The 27,622-nt window shown below is 37.5% G+C and overlaps 1 protein-coding gene across 4 annotated transcripts in view; it reads left to right on the top strand.

Moving 5' to 3' along the window:
- The first annotated feature begins 11 nt into the window (after nucleotides 1-11).
- Nucleotides 12-27,622, top strand: part of LOC135110643 (puromycin-sensitive aminopeptidase-like) — a 54,882-nt gene continuing 27,271 nt past the window's right edge. Inside the window, exons 1-10 of one of the 4 annotated variants that reach the window (XM_064023177.1) lie at nucleotides 46-131; nucleotides 1,528-1,626; nucleotides 3,509-3,648; nucleotides 4,149-4,390; nucleotides 16,644-16,794; nucleotides 17,182-17,328; nucleotides 17,964-18,114; nucleotides 20,385-20,533; nucleotides 20,662-20,931; nucleotides 26,108-26,339. In XM_064023177.1, the coding sequence (XP_063879247.1) occupies nucleotides 3,526-3,648; nucleotides 4,149-4,390; nucleotides 16,644-16,794; nucleotides 17,182-17,328; nucleotides 17,964-18,114; nucleotides 20,385-20,533; nucleotides 20,662-20,931; nucleotides 26,108-26,339 (1,465 nt within the window). In that variant the 5' untranslated portion in view covers nucleotides 46-131; nucleotides 1,528-1,626; nucleotides 3,509-3,525. Of the gene's footprint in view, nucleotides 132-248; nucleotides 268-1,527; nucleotides 1,627-3,508; nucleotides 3,649-4,148; nucleotides 4,391-16,643; nucleotides 16,795-17,181; nucleotides 17,329-17,963; nucleotides 18,115-20,384; nucleotides 20,534-20,661; nucleotides 20,932-26,107; nucleotides 26,340-27,622 lie in introns of those variants that run through there. The other 3 variants (XM_064023207.1, XM_064023187.1, XM_064023197.1) reach the window with 3 other exon arrangements.

Genomic DNA, 27,622 nt, shown 5'->3' with positions numbered 1-27,622 from the left:
CAGCAGCGGCACGGGCGGGAGGGGTGGGGGGAATTTGGTCGCTTTGGTCGCCTGCCAGCTGCAGTAGTGGCCAGCGGTACAGTGAGTGACTCAGCAGTAGCAGCACAGCACCAGCCTTGACAGTGAACCGTGTGGGTATCCTCCCGCTTGGCAGTGAGGCTCTGAAGTGAAGTGTCAGATAGAGTGGGAGTAGAAATAACTGCCCAATTAGCAGGAATAGTGAACTGAAGGGTCAGGGTGAAGTACCGATAAAGTGGTGGAGTTTACGTGAGTGGCAGGGAAGTGCATCAGTTTTCATTAGTGTGGTCTACCAAATCAAGTAGTAAGGAACAATAATTCGCTTTCTACGCATAGTCTTTGCTGAAATTCCTCAGTTCCTATCAGTCTACCAACAAAATATTAATACAGCTTGCGTGTATATGTTCTGCATCACTGCTCATTAGTGTGGTCAAAGTCAACTAGTAACAACTAATAACTCCTCTTCTACACTCACTTCCCGTTGAAATTATTATTTTTTCTTTTATCATTATACTAATAAAACATAAACACTCAGTGTGTATCCGTTTGTTCGGTCAATTTTTAATTTCATCAAACCAATGATTTTCTGATGTGCCTTTTTTTTTTTTTGGTGACACATATTGTGAATTAATTAATTTTCTACTTCCTTTCTGTTGCAAATGTCTAGATTTAAAGTTATGCCTCTACCCCTCATCCCTAACAATCTTGGGGGACCTGTGGGGAATTGGGTTTTTTGGGTGGTGAAGGATTAAATCGAGTATCTGTGTTGCTTAACCTTGCCTAATCTAACAACCTAATCTGATTTAATTTAACCTAATCTGATTTAACCTAACCTAACCTAACTAAGGGGGAATTCAGGGAAAGTTGGGGACTTTTGCCAGATGTAGCAGATACAGCCAGAAATGTAGTGAATCATTGGCGACGCTGCTCATCAGTGACACAGCAACACCTGCTAGTGTCACTGCCTCTGCTGAATTTATGTCTTTTCATTGATTTTTAATGTTTTCTGACTGCTTCTGCAGTGCACATTACTCAGTTTGATGCTCCCCTACCCAAAAACCCTGATTTTCCACAGGTCCCACAAGATTGTTGGGGATGAGGGTAGAAACATAACTTGAAAACTAGACATTTGTGACAGAAAAGAGATAGAAAATCAATTAATGCACTATTTGTATGACCAGAAAACATAAGGAGAAAATCAATTAATGCACTATTTGTATGACCAGAAAACATAAGGCACATCAGAAAATCATTGATTGGATGAAACTGAAACTTAACCTGCATCAACACTCATGAAGGTTTACAAAACATGATAATTCATGCAATAATTGTTTTTACACACAGGCACACACATACCTTGCCAGAATTCCTTAAATTTTATCAGCATACTAACAAAATGCTAATACATCCTGCTTATATCTATTTATTCTGCTTAATGTACATAACTCAGTCTTGTGTTCTGTCAAATCTGTAACTAACACAATTCCCAATGGACTGGTGTACCTGCAGACTTGAGCTACCTTAGTACTTCACAGGCTGTTTGCTCTATTTGCTATACTAGCCAAAGTTACAGTGTAGCCAGCCAGGCAAGCTGTTGGCTCATTTAAGGTATGTAGACTTTGGTTTTAGGAATGGACAGGGTCATATTCTGTGCTTTGGAGTCTCATAAGGGCAATTTTTAAAAGCTCTTGAGACTGTAATCAAGATTTTTTTTCATATCTTATTGTAGAATCTTTTTAACCCATCACAGAACTCACGAAAACATACTTAAAAATCACAGTAACTTTTGATAGAGCATGTTAAAAGCAGCTGAGACGAGACACTGCAATATTTGAGAATGTGGCCCTGTAACTTACTATAGTCAATATAGGCTAAGCTGATCTGGAAGCCATGGGTCCTGTCTCTTTCTTTTCCCCCATTTTATTCTTGGTAATTGTCTAGAGTCCTTTCCTGGCCTTATTATTGGTCTATTCTCTTCCAGTTCTCTTGCATATACCTTTAGGTACACCTAAAATGTAAATGTTAAGTGAGGGAGAAGTGCCTCCCTTCTTAAAGGAGGACTGGTGGTCCAGGTAGGGCATCCTGGCTAGGTTAGGGTAGGTAATGTTTTTTTTATAAAAGCCTATGGTAACTAAAACTAACATTACCTAACCTATAAAAAAACTGGGGGGCCTTTGCCTTCCCTCCCTGGACTCCCTTAAGGACACTAATCTAACCTTACCTAACCAGGAGGGGCTTTGCCCCCCCACCACTTCCACCTGTTATCTAAAAATTCCATTCTTGCTTGTTCAAATGTTTGGCACATCAGTCACATGTACTCCTTTACCCTATCCTTCTATCTTCCAAGTTAAGAAAGTGATTGGAAAGAATTGGTTCTCGAATAGATTGGTTGATAGAAGGAATAGACTTACCTGGTAATTAGGTTGCTAGTCCTGAGTCATTAGGGAGCCATAAAAGAAAATTAGAAATGAGGATGATAGATGGAAATAGGTAGGTATATTTCATAAAGGGACTGTCTTGTGATGGCCTCTTGGAGCTTCTTTTATATTCTTATTTTCTTAATGCCCTTCCTTTAGTTAGGACATTCAGCATAATTCATATACACATTCTTTACAAATTCTTCCCTCTTTATCCTCTCAATATGATCACATTTCTTTTAGAACAGATTAATGTCTACCAGAATAACCTAAATGCCAGTCTGTCAGTGTGAGATGGGCATGATTCAATGTACTATTTTTATTTAGAGTACATAGAATACTGATATACCTACTTTTATATAAGGATATATGTGAAAATTTAAAAAGTATGGACTGTTTTATCATTTAGAAATCACAAATTATACATACTTATACTCTTAAATTTTCTTCTTCTCAATAATGATAATAATAATAATAATGATAATAATAATAATAATATTATTATAATTATTATTATTATTATTATTATCATCATCATCATCATCATCATCATCATCATCATCATCATCATCATCATCATAATTATTATAATCATTATTATAATTATTATCATTATCATCATCATCATCATCATCATCATCATCATCTTCATCATCACTCTTATTGTTGTTTAGATTTTCTCTTGGTGTGGGAAAAGACAAAGTCAGGCTGCTGACTTTGCATCTTGGTTTGAAATTGGTGTAAAATTATCATCATCATCATCATCATCATCATCATCATCATCATCATCATCATCATCATCATAATTATTATAATCATTATTATAATTATCATCATCATCATCATCATCATCATCATCATCATCATCACTCTTATTGTTGTTTAGATTTTCTCTTGGTGTGGGAAAAGACAAAGTCAGGCTGCTGACTTTGCATCTTGGTTTGAAATTGGTGTAAAATTTTTTCATAAATCTTTAACTTTAGTCTAGGCCTCATGGTGAACTATCTGGATTTTCTTTACATAATTATTTTTTGCAGTAATGTTGATGACAATGATTACATTCTTTTCTCCAGTCTTGTCAACCACTACCATGCCAGAACCGAAGCCCTTTGAACGCCTGCCAGGCAACATTAAACCCTTGCACTACAACATCACTTTGCAGCCCAACCTTGTGAAGTGTGTGTTTCATGGCTCAGAGGAGATTGACATAGAGGTGAGACAATCATAGTGTGCAGAGAAGCTTCCAGTTGGTTTATTTTGTTTTAAAATGTTCTTTCTATGAAAAATAAAGGAGAATACAAGGAATGTTTTCTAGCAAAGGGTATGTATAAGGATGGAGATTGAAATACTTCTGCACAAATGTAGTAGAAATACATCTTACCTGGTTCTTACATGCTTAGTTTCCAAAGAGAGAACCCATTCATGGCTAGCATGCCAGCCTTATTAAAAGGACACCAAAGTGTGTACATACTTGTGTTACTATCTGGAAAATGTGCTATAAGCCCAAGAAAATAGCATAATTGTATTTATGTGCAAGTTCTGTTGTTAAGATCTGTTTGATATGTAAGAAGCCAAATATAAATAAGAACCTTCCCATATACACTTTCACTGTTTTTCATTGCTTTCACTGTCCATCCAGTGTGCACAACATCTCAACTTGTGTGTTACAGATGAAAGCCTTGTATCTTGTACTTGATGTTTGTCCTTTTACAGATAAAGGAAGCTACAAAGCAGGTCAAGTTCAATACATTGGATTTGACTTTGCGTGATGTAAAGATCAGGCTTCCATCAGGAGAAGACCTTGTTCCAGCATCAACTGAGATTTCAACAGCTAATGAGATGGCTATTCTTACCTTTGATGAAACTTTGCCCATTGGAACAGCCAAGTTGAGTCTATCTTTTGATGGAGAGCTAAATGACAAGATGAAAGGAATGTACAGAAGCAAATATACCTCGTAAGTATTGTTTTTCAGTTATATTTAATATTTTGAAGTGTGTTTGCAGCTTCTCTGTTTATTTTTCTTGCTATGTTGGCCTGTATAATTTCTTGTGATAGCTTAATAAGTGTATTCTTTATGCTGTTATTTCCATATATCTCTTGTCCTGTATTAATTCACATATTTTATCATACTGGCTGCTGGTGGGGTTAATCTTTCAATATCTAAAGGATGGCTATTATTTATTTATTTAATTATTTTCCTAACAGTAATTGTAAGAAAGAAAACTTTTCAGAATTTATTATGTCTGAAATTGACTGTTCCATACTTATATTTTTCTTTCTTTTCCTGACTTCCTGACTTCTTTTCCTTAGAATCTCCCCAAGAGAATGGCTGTGATAGAAGTGTCCATTATATTTTTGTCCTTGCTTTTCCTCTTGCAGCCTCTGACCCTCTTCTTATTCCTTACCTTTACATACAAAAATGACTGGACAGTGAAGATCAATAAAAAATCACTCTGGTCTTGGCAATCATCTTGGCCTAATTGGTAACTTGTAACAACCAATAATTCACTTTCTACACTCCTCTTAATTTTTTTATCAGTATACTAATAGAACATTAATACACTCAGTTTGTATATGTTTGTTCTGCTTCAATACTCACAAAGATCTTCAAAATCAAACAAATCAAACAATGATTCACTTTTTAATGTTATCGCACCCTCACAATCCTTTCTAAATAGACCATTTGAATATTACACAACCTGTTCAGCCACTCCAAATGTCATTTTATTACCTTTTTTGTGATAGTTCACTATAATCATAAAATCTTTAATACTTTCTTTAAAAATGGTGGTAGAGTGCATCATATCAGTTCTTAGATTTTAACTGAAATATTGGAACTGGTCCACACCAAGGTGGTCTGAGTTCTTATGGGTGATTTTTTTTTTTTTTTTTATGACAATCAAAATTACCTGATGCTAAGCTAAGAGTATAGTGTGGATGAAAAATATAAAGATATTTAATATACAAACTCCTTTTAAAAAATTATGAAAAGGATAATGAAAGTGTCCAATCTTTAAAAGTTTTTACTTTATTTCTTGTAAATTAAAACAACATAAAATTCTTCTCTTGTATTTTTAAAAAGCTTAATTATTTCAGTAATGTGTGATAGTTTACCTTATAGCTTCTCAGATAGACAAAGGAAAATCTCAGTAATTTAACACCTGATTGAGGCAGAAAAGTTGTTTCATAATGAGGTGCATTTGGTGCCAGACAAACTTTACAAGTCTCATATTGTTATGCTTTTTTTTTTATGTAGGAAGGACACCAGCCAAGGGCAACAAAGATTCAATAAAAAACAAGCCCACTGAGATACTGGTCCCTGAATAGGGTCTGAAGCAGTAGTAAAAAATTGAAGGATAAGTGTCTTAAAACCTCCTTCTTGAAGGAGTTCAAGTCATAGGAAGGTGGAAATACAGAAGCAGGCAGGGAGTTCCAGAGTTTACAAGAGAAAGGGATGAATGTTTGAGAATACTGGTTAACTCTTGTGTTAGAGAGATGGACAGAATAGGAATGAGAAAAAGCAGCGAGGCTGTGGGAGGAAGAAGGTATGCAGCTAGTATGAAAATAGCAGTAGAAAATACCAAGAGATGCAACATTGTAGCAATGAGAAAGAGGCTGAAGATAATCAGTTAGAGGAGAAGAGTTGATGAGACGAAAAGTTTTTTATTCCATCCTGTCTAAAAGAGTGGTATGAGTGAACCCCCAGACATGTGAACCATACTCCATACATGGACAGATAAGGACCCTGTACAGAGTTAGCAGCTGAAAGGGTGAGAAAAACTGGCAAAGATTTCTCAACACCTAACTTCATAGAAGCTGTTTTAGCTAGAGATGAGATATGAAGTTTCCAGTTTAGATTATAAGAAAAGAACAGACCAAGGATGTTCAGTGTAGGAGAGGGGGACAGTTGAGTGTCATTGAAGAAGAGGGGATAGTTGTCTGGAAGGTTGTGTCAAGTTGATAGATGGAGGAATTGAGTTTTTGAGGCACTGAAGAATACCAAGTTTGCTCTGCCCCAATCAGAAATTTTAGAGAGATCAGAAGTCAGGAGTCCTGTGGCTTCCCTGCGTGAACTGTTTCCTTCCTGAAGGGTTGGACGTCTACAAAAAGATTTTGAAAAGTGCAGGGTGGTATCATCAGCCTAGGAGTGGATAGGACAAGAAGTTTGGTTTAGCAGATCATGGATGATTAATAGGAAGAGGGTGGGTGACAAGACAGAATCCTGAGGAACACCACTGTTTACCCCTCTCCTCCATGGCTCATTCCTTGTGACTCACTCAAGTGCATTAACACACAGCTGCCCACTAGTCTTTTTTCTGATACCTTTGCCTCCCCATTTATTCCTCCTTCACCCATCACCACCTCTTCTGTAATTTACTATCCTCCAATCACCTCAAATTGTAAATGTGTGTGTGTGTGTGTGTGTGTGTGTGTGTGTGTGTGTGTGTGTGTGTGTGTGTGTGTGTGTTTTTGTACCTACATCCAGAGAAACAACTCCTGCCTCCTATTTCTGTAACAACTGAAGCTTTGACTCAGAGAGAGAGAGAGAGAGAGAGAGAGAGAGAAAGAGAAAGATTATAGTATTAGAAATTAGATAAGTTACCACTCGCAAGCCTTTGCTGTATATGAGCAATGCACGTTTTTTAAGCGTCCTGAGTGAAGTGGTTAATAGATTTAGGAGAAGAACAGTGACCATCTACCACAGCAGCAATAGAACAGTCAGAAAGGAAACTTGAGGTGAAGTTACAGCGAGAAGGATAGAAGCTGTAGAAGGGTAGTTTGGAATTCAGAGCTTTGTGCCAGACTTTGTCAAAAGTTTTTGATATATCTAAAGCAACAGCAAAAGTTTCACCAAAATCTCTAAAAGAGGATGATCAAGACTCAGTAAGGAAAGCCAGATCAGTAGAGCGGCCTTGACGGAACCCATACTAGTGATCAGATAGAAGGTTGCGAAGTGATAGATGTTTAAGAATCTTCCTGTTGAGGATAGACTCAAAAACTTTAGGTAGGCAGGAAATTAAAGCAATAGGATGGTAGGTATAAAGGTAAAGGTAGGTATAAAGGATGAGATAACAAAAATTAGGGATAATTATAAGAGGAAAAGTTTGAAAAAATAATAAAGAGATTGATGGAAGAAACTGAAGCAAATGGCAGTAAAGAGAAGGGAGGAATTAGGAAAAAGTTGTACAAATCATGTACAGTAGGATACGTGACAATGTATGGTCATTGTAACACACAACTGCAATAATACACTGAAATTTTGATAAATATTTAATTGTAACAATGAACCAAAACTGGCATAACGAACTTGCTACTTGTGCAATCATTGGAGTTAAAAAAAAAACTCAATTGTAATAATGAACCAAAATTGGCAAGATGAACTTGCCATTCGTGTGAGCACTGAAATTTTGATAAAAAATTAATCAGAATAACAAACTAAAACTTACAAGACTCTTCAGCTGTGTGAGCCACCCCTCACCTCTCCACTGCCTGTCCCTTCCTCCCTTTTTTTCCTTTCTTCTTTCTTTCTTTCGTCTTGTCTCAAATCTCCCTCCTCGTTACCTTCTCTCCCCCTTATCAGTCAGAGACAAGGGACAAGGGAGTGATACTGTGCTTTCTCTCTCTCTCTTCTCCTCATTCATTTTATGTAATTTTTGTTTCATCCTTTCTCACTCTTTCTCACTTCTTTATGTAATTCCATTTTTGTACTCAATCAATCTCATTCTATTTACCAATTCTTAGGATTGTTGTTACTTTCACAGAGAGAGAAAGAGAGAGAGAGAGAGAGAGAGAGAGAGAGAGAGAGAGAGAGAGAGAGAGAGAGAGAGAGAGAGAGAGAGAGAGAGAGAGATATGCCAACAATAGGTAAATATGACCAATACTTGTCAAACCACCATGGACCTTGAGGTGATAATGTGCAAAACTCAGGATGGTTAGAATCTAAGACAAGGTGTGAAACTCGGGAGGGTACTGTATATATTTGTTGTGTTATCTTGAATGTAGTATTGCAAATGTGCCCATTCTATGTATTTTTTTTTTAATTGTGGATTTTTTTTGTGTAATTTTCTAGTTCCCTGGAACCAATTAGTTTTTTCCCATATATTCTTTTGTTGCTATAATTCACACTTGCCATAACGAATGCTACATTGAAACGAATCATGTTTGTTTTCACGTACCCTACTGTACTTACAACAAATTTATTGTGGAGTACTTAGGAAAAGAAGAAAAAACTGTATGTAGCTTTTGTGGACTTGGAGAAAGTATATGATAGGGCTAATAGAAATACTCTCTATAATGTTTTTAAAATTTTGTGTTTAGAAAGGCAACTTATGGAAGAAACCAAGATATTTTATAACAAATTGAAAAAGAAAACTTAGTAAGAGTTACCATATGAGTGGGAGTGAGGCAATATTGTTTGATGTCTTCATGGTTGATATAGATGATAGTATGAGGAGCATGAAACCCAAGAAGGAAATATTGGCATGAGGCTGAGATGGAGTGTATTGGATTTTGGTAGTATGCCTGATTTTGCTGATGAGATTTAGTTGCTTGCAGAGTGTGAGAAGATTTAAGACTGCTGGATGTATTTTACAGTGTGTGTGTGTGTGTGTGTGTGTGTGTGTGTGTGTGTGTGTGTGTGTGTGTGTGTGTGTGTGTGCAAGGAGACTGAAGGTAAATGTTGCAAAATGTATTGTGATATTTTTGAGAGGAAGATGTAAAGCTGTGTTACTTTAGTTACATCATCGATTAAGTGCACCAACCATAGGAAGGTGTAAGATTGTCTTTGGGTGGTGAGAGAATGGATTAAGTTAAAGATGTATAGTGATAGTGTTATGTATATGTGAAAAGATAGGAGAAATCAAAGGGCTGTGAATGGTAAGCATGTCATAGGATCACTTGCAAGGATTTTCAGGTGGAGAATGCATCCATGGGGTAAAGAGAGATTTAAGAAATAATTTTGTCTTCTCAAAGTGAACTTGCAATTCAAGGCCTGTATTCTACAAACCATCATAGCTAAGTCTGTCAGTCATAGTGAAGCAGAATGGCACATTTCAGACATACCTAAGTTCATCAGAAATTGTTATGGTCGACCATAAACTCCTATGGATGACCATAAATTGATGCAGGATGTTATGATTAGGTTCACCCTGTATTAATGACCATCAGAAATGTGTCATCATGGCTGCACCACAACAGCAAGATTCCCAGCTGTTTTTTTATCATGAATATAACAATAAAGATTAGCAACCATGTGTAAGTACTCATAATGTTTTTCTTTTGAGGCAACAAATTATTATTATAAATTATTGCTGGGAATAATATGATCAATTTTCCTATACATAAACAAACCCTTTATCTATGCTGCCTGTGTGTGTTGGTCTTAATCTTCTTCCATATATCATGTCTCTTTTGATTACTGACATTATTCCTTTCTTTTCTCAGTATTTGGACTTCATCCCTATACAATATTACAAGCTGGAGAGATTTATCTCCCCAGTTTGCTTTCCGTTGCTGCTTAGCTTGGGGTCCCATGCCTTGATGACATAACTTCTTCAGCTTTGGGAAAAACTAGGGAATATTTGCAGTCTCCTGCTCTTTCCGTCCATAAACAATGCCTGCAGAGGGCTGTAGACTTGTAGTTGTACTACATTAAATTTTGTTGACACGCTTTTCCATGGAAATACACTACAGTGCATTTTCTCAAAACGAATTCCTGTTTTACTATGTCTCACTTCCTCAAAAGTTATAATATGAAGTCAAAACAATTTAAATCCAAGAAGATGAAACCTATTTCATTCAGTAAATTTACAGTTGACAAATTGTGAGCTGTGCATTCTAGCGGCAGATGGTGTTGTTGAACTACTGAGCTATGACTGACAGTCATAAATTCTGTTAGCTGTGATGGTTAGCTAGGGTCAACCATAAGTACTATGTAGAATATGGGCCCAGAGACTTAGGGCTAATTTCACAGTCACTTCCTTATGTTGTGATCGTTACCAATGCATGGTGATCACCACCACTACCAACAAATCTGAGGCAGAGAGAAATAGATGATTTATTATGTGCCTGGTTGTCATAAGCAGAGTTTGGTGAATGCTAGACAGGTATTCAAAGGGAAGAATTTAAATCACAAAATATAACCATAATTGCAGTAGATGAATCTCTCTCTCTCTCTCTCTCTCTCTCTCTCTCTCTCTCTCTCTCTCTCTCTCTCTCTCTCTCTCTCTCTCTCTCTCTCTCTCTCTCTCTCTCTCTCTCTCTCTCTCTCTCTCTCTCTCTCTCTCTCTCTGCTGGCATGGTCAGTTCTTTTGTCAAGAATTTACTCATTTAGTCTAATAAGGCCACTCCAGCATACCAACATTACTGAGTCAGAGGTCTTTCTTTTGTTATGATCATTCTCAGATTGGGATCACCAAACCATGAAAATAATGACTGTTAAGACTGACTGAGACTGACATCAGACTGAGGAATTGGTAATGCATGTTACCAGGTTGGTGATGCTTTCAGTTGGGGATGTTACCAAGTGACTGTGAAATCAGCCCATAGAAGTAGGACACAGAAATTAACAGTGGATAGTATGGAAGTGAGTTATTGGAGAGAGGTGGGTGAGAAGATTGGAGGGTTAGAGCAATGAAAATGTGCATGAAAGATGGGTATGTTTGCAGATGGTTGAATTGTGGAATAGGAGGGTTTGAGCAGACAAGGAAGAAGTGTTTGGACAGGGAGAGATGAAACCTGTTCTGTTCGGGCCACTTCCTTGTGGGACTCACAGAGGGAGATCCTGCATTTTTTCTTTCTTGAGTGTTACTCCACATGTTTGAGAAATATCTATGTCTTGTAAAAAACTGAAGAATTAGTATTACTTCTACAGTAATGGTTATAGATCAATTATTGAATCATATTGGCACTCAAAGTTCAGAATTGTTCACTTGAAGATAGATAGGATCTTTATATAAGATGCAGAGGCCTTTGGTAATTTGCAGGAAAAATAGTGAATTTATAAAGTATGATGGGGATTTAACAGACTCACAGGGGAGGAGAGGTTCATGGCTGTTACTCAGCTATGCCCCACCTATGCCCGCCGATGCTTCCCCTGCTGGGATGAACCTTCCCTCAAGGCATTATTTACCCTCTGTGTCACTGCCCCAAACCACTGTGTGGCATTGAGCAACATGGTAAGTTCCATTCAAACTCAAATATGCTGTATCCGATAAATACAATTTTATTGCTTTGTATTTGGATTTACTTCTTACATATGTATGAAAATATTAAATGCAGTGGATGCAAGAGGACAGCCTCATGTAGAATGATGGGATGTAGTGCTGGAGTATGTGAGAGAAAGGGATGAAAAGAGGATAAGAGTATTAGAGCTTACAAAGATGGAGTGCAAGAAGAAATAAATGGAGACTTATTTCATAGCCATCCCCTTGGCTTGTTCTTAGGAACAAGTTTCTGATATAGATAGAGAGATACTTTATAAGTTTACATCCCCTAGAAAGACTCCAAGGACTGTGTCATACTGCTGGATAAAATAGTCTGGTTTTGAAAGATTTAAATCTCATACCAAAGAAATGGACACTTATAATATTCATTGAAAGAAAAAAATATATATATGTACCTTACATATAAACAAATTAATGTGTTATGAATTGGCAGAGACAGGTACATGATCATTGCAGAATCAGTTATCTTCCATTCTCTACTTTGCAAAGTGGCTTGTAGGTATTAGTGTACCCTTTACATACCCTTGGCAAAATATTTGTTTAATGCTTCTGTGCAGAAAATGGATTGAAATATTGGTTCATATTTCTTGCAAAGGGCTTTTAGAGGTTTTAGCATTTGGAGTCTCCATACAGATATGAAACTAAACTAATGCAAGCAAAGCATGTGCATCTTGGTGCTTGTGATTTATCAATATTACATGTCAGAACATAGAATCTGGCATTATTCATTGGGTTATCTTGATTTTATTTGTAACTCCTTTAGCATATTGTGCATGTAGGCTTGATTTTTGGAGGCCTGGGTGGTTAGTGCCTCTTGAAAGGCTTGAATGATCTGTGCCACTCATGACTAAAGCAGAATTCTTGATTGAGTGACATGTGTAGAAGCTCATGCCATCCTGTGGTATTCCTTGGTGCACTCACAACTGAATACAGGATTGATGGCAACCTGATGAAAGAATATTCTAATCCTTTAATGTTAGGCTATGCACCTGTTTTCCAAGGCAACATGACACCTTGTGGAACAGTTGTAAAATATGAGGAGAGAGAACACTGACAACTCTCTTTGTGTCCTCTGTAATCGTTGCCACTTGTGTTTTACTAACATCAGTCAGACCTATAAAGGCAAAACTTTGCCCCTTATACAACACTACATCACATGAGTAATTTGAATTTCTAATTCATAAATTATAATCTGAAAATAAAAAAAATTCTATATTGGCACCATAAGCTTGGGATTTTGCCCCAGAGCTATCATCCAGAGATTTTTGACAGTTGTTTTGACTTATCAGCTTCTGATTCACCATATAGTGGCAGATAATTGAAAGGAGTGATAACTAATGGCAAAGTATAAGCAGCCATATTTGAGATTAGATCATGTATGACATTAACTAGAAATTGTGAAGGCAATAATTAAGTAGAGTATTAAAGACTAAGGATGGAACACTGGAAAAAAATGTGATTAAGTTTGAAGAATTAGAAATTAAACATCAGGTTTATTGAATATTGTATAAATGTAATTGCTTTCTCAAGACCTTCCAAATATCACATTGAATCTGTGGTGGAGTGATTGCTTGGTTAGTGCAGCAGCTTCACTGTATTGTAATATTGGTCAAATTACAAACTGAATAAGTGAAAGTTGAAATGGGACAAATTATGTAAGAGTAAAGGATATGAGTGGAACTATGTACTGTCTTGTGGAATGAAACACCATAGTAAAAATTTTTACTCACGTTTGTTGTACAGTAGTACTTTTGCCTTGAAATCTATCATGTAAAACAGCAAATATATTTTAAAGCTAGACACACACACACACACACACACACACACACACACACACACACACACACACACACACACACACACACACACACACACACACACACACACATGTATGGCTGAGAAACAGAAGTGAAAAACAAGGAGGTGGAGTAATGATTTTGGTGAGAAAGGATTTATTGGCCCATGAGACTAATTGTGATTATGAACTGGCTGAAGTGATTAAGGTTGAGGTGGTGTGTAGAGAAGGTGGCATGTGTTCTTCCTAAAACAAATTCCAAGGTGGGTGTGGAATACAAGGCTAAATTAGAGGATACACAAAGATGTGTTGAAGACATGAGGACAAGCAGAGACAACCTAATGATTATGGGAGATTTCAACTGCAAGGAGGTTTAGGAAGAGGTTTGGTGGACAAGAGTGATGAGTCTTGGGGAGGAGAGTTGTTAAGGGTGGCAATGGAGAATTCAGTGACACATTGGGTGGAAGAGAATATGAGATTCAGGGGAGAAGATGAACCCTCAAGGCTGGATTTAATTTTTACAAAAGAACATGAAATTGTGGAGGATATAGATTACCAATGTCCAGTAGATAAAAGTGATCATATGGTGGTGGAGTCTACATTGAGAGTAGGAGGAAAGATACAAAAGAATACAGAATAGGAAAGTTCAACTATGGAAGAACAGACTTTGGAAAGTTGAGGGATTACTTTGAGCAAGTGGACTGGAATCAATTTGATGAACATATACAATGAAGGTGTAAGGAGATTTGTCCCGAAGATAAGGAAACAAGAGGTTAAGAAGCAGGAGTGGCCTGGATCAAATGGAAGAAAAGGAAAACAAATGAGGCATGAGAAGAATATAAAAAGGAGAGAAGTGAATACTCAAAGGTAAGGAGAGAAGAAATAATCTTGAAAAGATATTGTGAACAGATGTAAGGATGAACCAAGGATGTTCTATAGATATGTGAATGATAAACTGAAGAATAAGAAGGGGTTAAACAGATTGAAAACAAATGTTGAGGAAAAAGCAGAAATTGCAGAGGTTTTGAATGACTACTTTAAAAGTGTCTTCACGGAAGAGATAGACTGGTGATGGCTGATATGAGAGTAGAATGATCGATTGAGATTGAGGTAACAGTGGATGAGGTAAGAATAATGATGGAAGACTTGGATGTGAGGAAGATGCAGGGAGGTAATTAATAGTGTCCTGCAGGGGTTGGTACTAGCACCAGTTATGTTTGCTATCTTTGTGAACAGTATGATGGAAGGGGTGAATAGCTACATAAGTCTATTTGCTGATGATACAAAATTGATGAGAAAAGTGAAAAGGATAGAGGATTGTGAAGCTCTACAGGAAGATCTGAATGTGATTTTGGATTGGAGTGGCACTTGGAAAATGGAGTTTAATGTAAAAAAATGTGGAGCGTTGAAGTTTGGGCATATTTGTGTGAGACCAGTCTTCAGTTATAAATTGGGTAATGAGGGAATAAAAGTGAAGAGTGAAGAGAAAGACCTTGGAATTACTGTCACTGATAAGCTGTCCCCAGAGTTACATGTAAGAAGGAAGACGGGGGAAACATATAATCTGGTGAGAAACATAAGAGCAGCGTTCAACTATCTGGATGAAGAGATGATTAGGAATTTAATTGTGACAATGATAAGACCTTGGTTGGAATATGTGGCAGTGATATGGTCTCCCAGCACTAAAAGGGACATAAAAAAATGTAGAGAAAATACAACGAGCAACAACGAAGTTCCCTCTGACCCTATTAGACTTATTATATGAAGAGAGGCTAAAGAAACTAAACTGCCCTCCTTGAAAGAGCGAAGAGAGAGAGAGAGGTGACCTGATTGCCTTATATCAGATTCTATCAGACTGAAAAATTGGACCGGAGTGATATGATGGTGAGAGACTTTAGAAGCACAAGAGGGCATGAGAAGGTGAAGAAGGGTGTGTGTAGAAGGGATATTAAAAAGAACAGTTTCCTTCAAAGGACTGCAGGAATCTGCAATCAGCTGGAGATTGAAGTAGTAAATGCAATAACTATACATGATTTTAAGGAAAAACTAGATAGGAGTAGATATCGAGACAGGAGAGCGTGGGCTTAGACTCCTCCCATAAACCACAACTTGGTAAATACACACACACACACAAAGACACATTCATTTTTTAACTTTTATTCCTTCTTACATTGTGATACTCAACTAATTTTGTCAGTTTCATCTTCATTTTCTTTGTAATGATATTGATCTTGTTCTGGGATGTAAAAGAAACAAGTGACAGATTAAAAGGGTGGTGGGGCCAGAGGGGAGGTACTGTGGGCCATGTAATTGTTGCCACTTTACAAGAAACCATGATGTGAAGTCTCACAGAATGCTCCCCTTCTCTTGTTTCTCTCTCTCTCTCTCTCTCTCTCTCTCTCTCTCTCTCTCTCTCTCTCTCTCTCTCTCTCTCTCTCTCTCTCTCTCTCTCTCTCTCTCTCTCTCTCTCATATCAGAAAGATATGCTGCTCTTCATTTTTTATGCTTCTTGTAACACAACAGGTGGATAATGCAAGTAAGAAGCTACAGATATATCTACCCATATTCAGAAGAACTCGCTTGTTCATGATGTCAGGTGCCATAACTCTGCCACCAATTTTTTTCACAAAATTGAAATTTTCATTTAGCTCCTCACCCACCTCCAACAGTCATTCCCTCTACTTTTTGGCCATGTCTAGATCCCATCTTACTAACTTCATTTATGCAAAGTTCTCTCTTGCCTCTCCAATTTTTTAATGCTTGCACAGAATGGAACAAAGATCAGACTTTCAGTATTGCCATATTGTTATTCATGTGAACTACAAATGTTTATGTTCTTACAAGCAGAAAATATTTTTTATTCTTTTTAACTAATGCTTTTGGTAAATTTCATCTGTATAAAGAATAGTATTTATCTACCATTTTCTGTTATGGGTTCATCTCGACTAGTGTTACTAAATAATAAATTTTTTTTTCTGAAACTTCATCTGGAGGCAGATTCTGATATCATTCATATAAGTATAGAGTAGTTACAAAATCTTAATTAACCCACTCATTAAGGTCATTGAAATAAATAGTTGCATAGGATGAATTTTGTCAGCAAAAGATTATACTACTGTAGCTATAATGGAATCTGTGTAGTGTGTCAGAATTCACAGGATGGCTCAGTTCCACTCATGTCCACACAGGGTGTCTGGTGAAGAACGGTACTCAGCTGTCACCCAGTTTGAGGCAACAGATGCTCGCCGCTGCTTTCCTTGCTGGGATGAGCCTGCACTCAAGGCTACCTTTAGCATGACATTGATTGTTCCCCATGACCGTGTTCCACTTTCTAACATGGTAGGACAGAATTTTGAAAAGTAATAACTAACTAATTCTTTGCTTATATATAATGTATTGTAGCATAGTTTTACTTGGAATATATCTTTGGAAATGTATGTTTTCAAAATTTTTTATGACTCAGTGCATGATGGAAAGTCAGTCCTTTTAGCCAAGGTTCTTTGCTGCAATTGTGTCTAAATAATATCTCTCTCTCTCTCTCTCTCTCTCTCTCTCTCTCTCTCTCTCTCTCTCTCTCTCTCTCTCTCTCTCTCTCTCTCTCTCTCTCTCTCTCTCTCTCTCTCTCTCTCTCTCTCTCTCTCTCTCTCTCTCTCTCCACTATAAAACACTGATTAACTTGAGTTACATTTAGATTGTAAATGTTTACCAGATTTTAATTTTTCTTAGCCAGAAATTTCAAGGAAACCACATGAATCTGATCCTAACCTTCAAGTGGTGAAATTTGGCACATCTCCATTGATGTCAACCTATTTGGTGGCTGTTGTGGTTGGAGAGTATGACTTTGTAGAAGATACTTCAGCAGATGGCATAAAGGTTAGTCAGTCAGCAAGACTTCATCAAAGAGAAGATAGATGCTGCATAGCTCAGTACCTAAGAACTGTATAATGCTTAATAATTACTATATTTTGATGCTCTCAGTATAGAAATTTTTTGAGTCCTAAACTGAATACTTGTGTCAATGTTACAAGAATTCATGAAAATACCTTGGCTTTCACTTAGTTGAGGTCTGGGCTATATATACATCTATATATGTATGAACATTCCCCAATGAATTTTAGCGTATTGTAGATATCTTTCGATGGAATACTTGAATTCTTGTTATTTTCACTGGTAAATACTGAGTGTTATATGTTGCATAATGTTAGTTTTATGTCAAATTCACCTTCATTCCAGTGAAAAAGCAAGGCACAGACAGACAGACAGTCAGACAGACTAAGCACTCTTAAGAAATATAGATTTCTAAGAATACCACATAGGTAATCCATTTCCATGTCACTGCATGAAAGTATGTACTACATTACATGCAAGTATTATTTTGAGAAATAGTTAGTACTCCAAAAATAAGGTTCTATAAGTTTTAAGACTGCAGTGTTTAGAAGTGTCATAATACTTAGAAATAATGGTCAGAATGCATATTTATGACAAATGGTTATTTGAATATGTTTCAGGTGCGTGTATACACCCCAGTTGGCAAGCAAGAGCAAGGCAAATTTGCTCTGGATGTAGCCACTAAAGTGCTCCCCTACTACAAGGAATACTTCAGTATTGCGTATCCCTTACCCAAGATTGATCTTATTGCCATAGCAGACTTCTCTGTTGGTAAGGGATTTTTAAAATTTTATGGGTATACCAAGGTGATGTTCTTGCAAAGGGAGATAACTGAGACAAGGCACCCACTCACACACACACACACACACACACACACACACACACACACACACACACACACACACACACATACAACAGAGGAAAAGAATAAGTCTCTACTAACCACATAGGTCCTCAAGGCCATATTACATTTGTGCAATCACAGTTGCTCTCTGTTCAACCCTATCATGCACAACAAGTTGATAAAGTTCTATTCTACCTTCAAGCATCATTACCACTTCTGCTTGCTCCATAATAAAGTAGATCTCTTGTTGAAGCAGAACAGCAGTACAAAGGCTTATTGTGATTGGATTGTGTAACACTTCATTGGTGAATTACCATCTGTGAGACATGAATTGTAAATGCAGGGAGACAATCTATGAATTAATGATACATTTTTCCTATTTAAAACATCATTGTATGTGATTTTTTATTTATTTACTTTTTATGCAAGAGGGCCACTGGCCAAGTGCAACAAAAATTTTGAATAAAAAAAGGCCCACTTAATGACACTTCCCATACAGATGTCAGATAGAATGATAAAAAAAAAAAGTCTTGAAACCTCCCTCTTCAAAGAAGGGAAGAAGGAAATACAGAAGCAAGCAGTGAGTTCCAGAGTTTACCAGAGAAAGGGATGAATGATTGAGAATACTGGTTAACTCTTGCATTAGAGAAACAGAATAGGCATGAGTGAAAAAAGAAAGTCTTGTGCAGCAAGGCTGCAGGAGGAGGGGAAGCATGCAGTTAGCAAGATCAGAAGAGCAGTTTATCTGAAGATAGTGGTAGAAGATAGCAAGAGATGCAACATTGTGGTGATGAGAAAAAGGCCGAAGACAATCAGTTAGAAGAGAGGGGTTGATAAGATGAAAAGCTTCTGATTTCACCTTGTCTAAAATGACAGTATGAGTGGAAGCCCCCCCATACATGTGAAGCATACTCCATACATGGACAATGGTCATTAATACATATTTATGATATGTACATATCATATGTGAAATGTAATTAACAGTAAATCTTTATGATGTCTCTTCCATGTCTCTTTCCATGTCTTCTAATATTTTGTGTATCCCAAACCATCAAATCATTCCAGTCCACCTCCTCCACCTTCTCATACACTTTATATATTGCAATCAAGTCTCTTCTTTCTCTCATTTTTTCCAACACTGGTTGGTGTAACCTTCCCAATCTCACTTCATATGACAAGTCCCTCATACTTGGTACCATCTTTGTTACTGCTCTCAGAACTCTCTCCAACTTCCTTATATCCTTTTTCTTGTTGAGTGACCACACTTACTGCTACATATTCCAGTCTAGGTCTAATCAGTGATATAATCATCTTCCTGATCATCTCTTCATTCATATATGTAAAGGCCAGTCTTATTTTTCTCAGCAAGTTGCAGGTTTCTCCTATAATCTTGCTAACGTGCCTCTCTGGCGTCAAATTTTCATCCATCATAACACCCAAATCCTTTTCCACTTCTGCTCTACTAAACCTCTCACCATTTAAAACAATTTTCTTTTTTTTACTTTAACTCTTTCCAAATTCCATTACTTTACATTTCTTTAGATTAAACTCCATTTCCCCATTCATGACTCCACTCTGACATTTTGTTCAGATCCTCTTGCAACACTCCACAATCTTCCTTATTCTCAACTTTTTTCAGCAAGTTGGCAACATCCACAAAAAGGCTTACATAGCTATTTACACTCTGTCATATCATTTATATAGACTGCAAACATGATTGGTGCCAGTACTGAGCCTTGGGGTACTCCGCTTTCAACTTTCCCCCATGATCATTCCTGATCTTTTACCACTGTTCTCATCTTTATCATTCAAGAAAATTTCCACCCATCTCAGCAGGCCAGCCCTCAGACCACTGTCATGGTCCAACTTCCACAGCAATCTCTTTTGCAACACTTTATCAAAGTCTTTCTTCTGGTCTCAGTATATACAGTCTGCCTATTCATTCCTCTCTTGCATTATATCCACCATTCTTGAATAAAAACTCAGGAAATTTGCAACACACAACCTTTATCTTTGAAATCTAAATTGTTGTTTTGTCATTACTTTATTGTTTTCTAGGTACTGCATCCATTTATCTTCCACTAATGTGTGTGTGTGTGTGTGTGTGTGTGTGTGTGTGTGTGTGTGTGTGTGTGTGTGTGTGTGTGTGTGTGTACCAGTACTTTAAGGTTTTAATAATTCTTTCCATTATAAACAGGTGCCATGGAAAACTGGGGACTAGTTACCTACAGAGAGACTTGCCTTCTGGTGGATCCCCACAACACCAGTGCCAGCCAGCGGCAGTGGATTGCACTGGTGGTGGGACATGAATTGGCTCATCAGTGGTTTGGTAACCTTGTTACTATGGTAAGTTTTTAAGGTCAGAAAACTACAAAACAATATATTTTTTTCTTTTCTCTTTCATTGAAGCAGTAGTCAGTTGCTCTTTCAAATTATTTTTTGAAGCTTTCTACATGTGTTTGTATTGCCAACAGGAATGGTGGACTCATCTGTGGCTGAATGAAGGCTATGCAACCTTCGTGGAGTTCCTATGTGTGGATCACCTGTTTCCTGAGTATGACATCTGGACGCAGTTTGTGAGCAACACTTACATCCGAGCCTTAGAGTTGGATGGTCTAAAGAACTCACATCCAATTGAAGTACCTGTGGGTCATCCGTCAGAGGTGGATGAAATTTTTGATGACATATCTTATAATAAAGGGGCATCAGTCATCCGCATGCTGCATTGCTATCTTGGTGACCAGGTAAGGTGTTCTTTATCACTGTCTGAATATCTCATATATATATATATATATATATATATATATATATATATATATATATATATATATATATATATATATATATATATATATATATATATATATATATATATATATATATATATACATACATACATACATACAGAGGGTGTCCAAATTATGAGGTGACGTGACATATTTGCCTAATACACCACTTTGCTGCTACCTATGCAGTGTAACGTCATAGCGAAGGACTGCCCACTGCCCCAGGACACAGGCCCTGTAGCAGTTTATTTTGAGATGCTAGTTTAAGATTTATTTATTTATTTATTTATTTATTTATTTATTTATTTATTTATTTATATTTGTTTCTTTGTTTGTTTGTTTCTTTCTTTATTTTTTTTTATGTAGAAGGGACACTGGCCAAGGGCAACAATAAAAAAAAAAAAAAAAAGCCCTCTGAAATGTCAGTCCCAGAAACTGGTCCAAAGCGATAGTCAAAAATTGAGGGATAAGTGTCTTGAAACCTCCCTCTTGAAGGGATTCAAGTCATAGGAAGGTGGAAATACAGAAGCAGGTAGGGATTTCCAGAGTTTACCAGAGAAAGGGATGAATGATTGAGAATACTGGTTAACTCTTGCATTAGAGAGGTGGACAGAATAGGGGTGAGAGAAAGAAGTGAGAGAAAGAAAGTCTTGTGCAGCAAGGCCATGGGAGGAGGGGAGGCATGCAGTTAGCAAGATCAGAAGAGCAGTTAGCATGAAAATAGTGATAGAAGACAGCTAGAGATGCAATATTGCGGCGATGAGAGAGAGGCTGAACACCGTCAGTCAGAAGAGAGGAGTTGATGAGACGAAAAGCTTTTGATTCCACCCTGTCTAGAAGAGTGGTATGAGTGGAAACCCCCCAGACATGTGAAGCATACTCCATACATAGACGGATAAAGCCCTTGTACAGAGTTAGTAGCTGGGGGTGTGAGAAAAACTGGTGGAGACATCCCAGAATGCCTAACTTCATAGAAGCTGTTTTAGCTAGAGATAAGATGTGAAGTTTTCAGTTCAGATTATAGAACATAAGAACATAAGAAATAAGGGAAGTTGCAAGAAATGACCAGGCATACACGTGGCAGTCCCTGTATGAAATATACCTACCTATTTCCATCTATATATAAGTAAAGGACAAACTGGGGATGTTCATTGTAGAAGAGGGGGACAGTTGAGTATCACTGAAGAAGAGGGTATAGTTGTCTGGAAGGTTGTGTCAAGCTGATAGATGGAGGAATTGAGTTTTTGAGGCATTGAACAATACCAAGTTTGCTCTGCCCCAATCAGAAATTTTAGAAAGATCAGAAGTCAGGCGTTCTGTGGCTTCCCTGTGTGAAATGTTTACTTCCTGGAGGGTTGGACGTCTATGAAAAGACATGGAAAAGTGCAGGGTGGTATCATCGTAGAAGTGGATAGGACAAGAAGTTTGGTTTAGTAGGTCATTAGTGAATAATAAGAAGAGAGTGGGTGACAGGACAGAATCCTGAGGAACACCAATGTTAATAAATTTAGGAGAGAAGAGGTGTTCTTTGGCTTCCCTGCGTGAAATGTTTACTTCCTGAAGGGTTAGATGTCTATGAAAAGACGTGGAAAAGTGCAGGGTGGTATCATCAGCATTAGGACTGGATAGGACAAGAAGTTTGATTTAGAAGGTCATTAATGAATAATAAGAAGAGAGTGGGTGACATGACAGAACCCTGAGAAACACCACTGTTAATAGATTTAGTAGAAGAACAGTGATTGTCTACCACAGCAGCAGTAGAATGGTCAGAAAGGAAACTTGAGATGAAGTTACAGAGAAAAGGATAGAAGCCGTAGGAGGGTAGTTTGGAAATCAAAGCTTTATGCCAGACTCTATCAAAAGCTTTTGATATATCCAAGGCAACAGCAAAACTTTCACCAAAATCTCTAAAAGAGGATGACCAAGACTCAGTAAGGAAAGCCAGAAGATCACCAGTAGAGTGACCTTGACGGAACCCATACTGGTGATCAGATAGAAGGATGTGAAGTGGTAGATGTTTAAGAATCTTCCTGTTGAGGATAGATTAAAAAACTTTAGATAGGCAGGAAATTAAAGCAATAGGACGGTAGTTTGAGGGATTAGAACAGTCACCCTTTTTAGGAACAGGCTGAATGTAGGCAAACTTCCAGCAAGAACGAAAGGTAGATGTTGACAGACAGAGCTGAAAGAGTTTGACTAGGCAAGGTGCAAGTACGAAGGCACTGTTTCAGAGAACAATAGGAGGGACCCCACCAGGTCCATAAGCCTTCTGAGGGTTTAGGCCAGTGAGGGCATGGAAAACATCATTGCGAAGAATTTTAATATGTAGCATGAAATAGTCAGAGGGTGGAGGAGAGGGAGGAACAAGCCCAGAATCGTCCAAGGTAGAGTTTTTTAGCAAAGGTTTGAGTGAAGAGTTCAGCTTTAGAAATAGGTGTGATAGCAGTGGTGCCATCTGGTTGAAATAAAGGAGGGAAAGAAGAAGAAGCAAAGTTATTGGAGATATTTTTGGCTAGATGCCAGAAGTCATGTGGGGAGTTAGATCTTGAAAGATTTTGACACTTTCTGTTAATGAAGGAGTTTTTGGCTGATTGGAGAACAGACTTGGCATTGTTCTGGGCAGAAATATAAAGTGCATGGGATTCAGATGATGGAAGCCTTAAGTACCTTTTGTGGGCCACCTCTCAATCATGTATAACACGAGAACAAGCTGTGTTTAACCAAGGTTTGGAAGGTTTAGGTCAAGAAAAAGAGTGAGAAATGTATGCCTCCATGCCAGTCACTGTCACCTGTTATGCACTCGGCACACAAAGACGGGTTCTCTGACATGGAAGCAGTAGTCATTCTAAGGAAAATCAGCAAAATACCTCCTCAGGTCCCCCCAAGTAGCAGAGGCAAAACGCCAGAGGTACCTTCGCTTAGAGGGATCCTGAGGAGGGATTGGAGTGATAGGACAAGATATGATATGAGATTGTGATCGGAGGAGCCCAATGGAGAAGATAGGATGACGGCATAAGCCGAAGGATTAGAGGTCAGGAAAAGTCAAGATTTAAAAACTTATTGTACTGCACCAAAGTGAGTCTGGCTTGAGATTCCATGGCATAAGGACCCTCTGCCAGTTGGCCTCTGAGAGGCATAGAGATGAGAAGGTTGTACTGCATGGTGTAGAAAGCCTGCTCCATTACATTAAGTCCACTAATATGGAAACATACCTGTCTTATGCTTTCAGCCAGCCATCTTAATAGATTATATGAATAAAGGCATGTATAACATGAAAAGGAGAGAGGGAGAAAGAAAAAAAAATGTGCCTGAGAGAGAGAGAGAGAGAGAGAGAGAGAGAGAGAGAGAGAGAGAGAGAGAGAGAGAGAGAGAGAGAGAGAGAGAGAGAGTTTTATAACTCAGGGCTACACCTGCTGGACTTTGGCTACACCTACTCCTAAGAACACAAATAGGCAAACAAATCTGTCTTATGCTTTTCAGAAGTCATCTTAATAAATTATATGAATAAAGATGCTTATAACTGAAAAAAAGAGAGAGAGAGAGAGGAGAGAGAGGAGAGAGAGAGAGAGAGGAGAGAGAGAGAGAGAGAGGAGAGAGGAGAGAGAGAGAGAGAGAGAGAGAAGTGTCTCATTTTAACATGGGTCATATGCCTGACATATTTTACTCTTGTGTTTGGCAGAAGCCTTAAGCCTATCACTACTCAGTAGTATCACATCACCCATAAGGCAGGCTGCTTTCTCTCTCTCTCTCTCTCTCTCTCTCTCTCTCTCTCTCTCTCTCTCTCTCTCTCTCTCTCTCTCTCTCTCTCTCTCTCTCTCTCTCTCTCTCTCTCATGGTATCAAGTATCAAGTAAGCATTACATTGTTTGCAGAACGTATGATACTTTTTTTTGTACTGAAAAATTACAATGACAAGTTACGAGCAAAATGACTTCTGAGCAGCCTTCCAGAATTATCTTGCTTGTAAGTTGAACATCCTCTATATATATATATATATATATATATATATATATATATATATATATATATATATATATATATATATATATATATATATATATATATATATATATATATATATATGTATATATATATATATATATATATATATATATATATATATATATATATATATATATATATATATATATATATATATATATATATATATATACATATATACATATATATATATATATGTATATATATATATATATATATATATATATATATATATATATATATATATATATATATATATATATATATATATATATATATAATACACACACACACACACACACACACACACACACACACACACACACACACACACACACACACACACACACACACACACACACACACACACTGTATATGAAAGTCTGTCTGTGTGTTCATGTGTATGTATAGGGTATGTTATCAGTGGAAAAGTAATGTTTTCAAGCTGTAACATTGAAATTTGGCATGGGTCATACAGCAAAATGTCAAAGATTCAGACTTTATGAAGATCCAGGCTAATCAAATAGATAACAAATTAACCTTTAATGAAACAAAGAAAAGAAGTAAAAAAAATCTTAAAATCATCTCTTTTCCTTCCATTCACACTCTGGATGGGAATCCATTACAACTAAGGGAATTATATATGTAAAACCACTTGATATACTATGGTAGAATCCGTCTTTGCAACTCCCTTCACTCTCCCTTCAGAGTTAATTTGATTTCCATAAATTTTTCACTCCCTGAAATATTCTTCACTGTGTATCATATAAGATTTTAGCAAAGCTATACATATTAATTTCAATAATGAATTTTAGAATACTGAGGGAGATACAAATTAATGCAGGAAGCCAGGAAATCAAATATTTTTTTTTTTAGAATATGACAGGTTGTGGCCAGAAATGTTACATTCTAACTTAATTGTATTATAATGTTCACTGATAAAAAAATATAAAGTATTTTGGAATGAAGTTAAGGTATGAGGATAATAGGTAATGGAGACCACTTCAGAGTGTCTGTGAAACAGTCAGCCTTGTGTTGCCAACTGATGAGTTCTGAGTTACAAGCATAACCAGTTAGTTTTGAGTCACTTGTATCTATTTTTTATTTATTTGTTTTCATTGAACTGCCTTCAGGACTTCAGAGCAGGAATGAACAAGTACCTGACAAGGCACCAGTATGCAAACACCTACACGGAAGATCTGTGGGCAGCCTTGAGTGAGGCTTCTAACAAGCCTGTTGGGGAAGTGATGAGCACCTGGACCAAGCAGACTGGTTTTCCTATGATTTCTGTTAGTTCCCACCAGGATGGAGACAACAGAGTGCTGTCTCTTACACAGCAGAGGTTTCTGGCTGATGGATCCACAGGTAAAGGAATTTAGAATTGAATGATTTTACCACCTGCAACAGAAATGTTGTATTAGGTCCTTACCATTGTGATGCTGACATTTATGATGCAGACATTATTATTATAAAATTCTTTGATTTATAGAACAGTTGGAATTCTCAAGACTGGTGTATATGCTCAGGAGGACTCATAAAATATGATTCTGAGGAATGAAGAGAATTTTAATTCAGATAAAATTATTGTATTAATCATTTTTCTTGTAAAAACACAAATTTTTTTGATCCCCTATATTTTTTTTATATCACCAGATTGGCTCATACATAGAAATACAGTGTTCCCCGATATATTCTTGGTTTGTAGTTCGCAGGTTCTCATATTTGTGGATAAAAAAAAAATAATAAAATAATAAAAAGATAGAATTCAAAGTAACATCTTAATTTGGTGTGGCTAGCCATCCCTGGGGCCACAGTGGTTTAACCACTTTGCTCCGGATGCTTAAAAAATGTGCGTTGCTCATATACGGTGTAAGCTTGCAATCAGTAACTTATTTAATTTCTAATACTATAATTTGTCTCTCTCTCTCTCTCTCTCTCTCTCTCTCTCTCTCTCTCTCTCTCTCTCTCTCTCTCTCTCTCTCTCTCTCTCTCTCTCTCTCTCTCTCTCTCTGAGTCAACCCTTCAGTTGTCATAGAAATATGAGGCAGTTTTTGTTTTTCTGGGTGTAAGTACGACACACACGCACACATACACACACACACACACACACACATTTATGATTTGGGGTGGTTGAAGGGTAGTAAATTACAGAAGAGGTGGTGATGGATGAAAGAGGAATAAAGGGGGGAAAGGGAAGGTGAAGGTGTCAGAAAAGAGATTAGTGGACAGCTGTGTGTTTATGCACTTGAGTGAGTTGCAAGGAATGAACCAGAGAGGAGGGAGGAAACTGTACCCCTGCACTGTCATCCATTCCTGGGGAGAGAGAGAGAGAGAGAGAGAGAGAGAGAGAGAGAGAGAGAGAGAGAGAGAGAGAGAGAGAGAGAGAGAGAGAGAGAGAGAGAGAGAGAGAGAGAGAGAGAGAGAGAGAGAATGTAGGGAGGAGAGAGGGAGAGGAGGGTAAGAGGGCAAGGAATGAACAAGGGAAGGGGGTAACTGTAACCCCCCAGTCCCTTCTCCCTGATGGAAAGGGGTATAGGATGAAGAGAAGGATAGGGGGATATGGAAGATAAGGGAAGGACCATAGGGGGAGAAACTGTGATGTAAGGCTCTGCCAGTGAGACTTTCTCATTTTGGATAGAGGGTGGGAT

Source organism: Scylla paramamosain, chromosome 2 (genome assembly GCF_035594125.1).
Source record: "Scylla paramamosain isolate STU-SP2022 chromosome 2, ASM3559412v1, whole genome shotgun sequence".
NCBI classification, from domain to species: Eukaryota; Metazoa; Arthropoda; class Malacostraca; order Decapoda; family Portunidae; genus Scylla; species Scylla paramamosain.
Note: the sequence above shows the minus strand (reverse complement) of the source record. Positions and strands in the feature narration are given on the sequence as shown.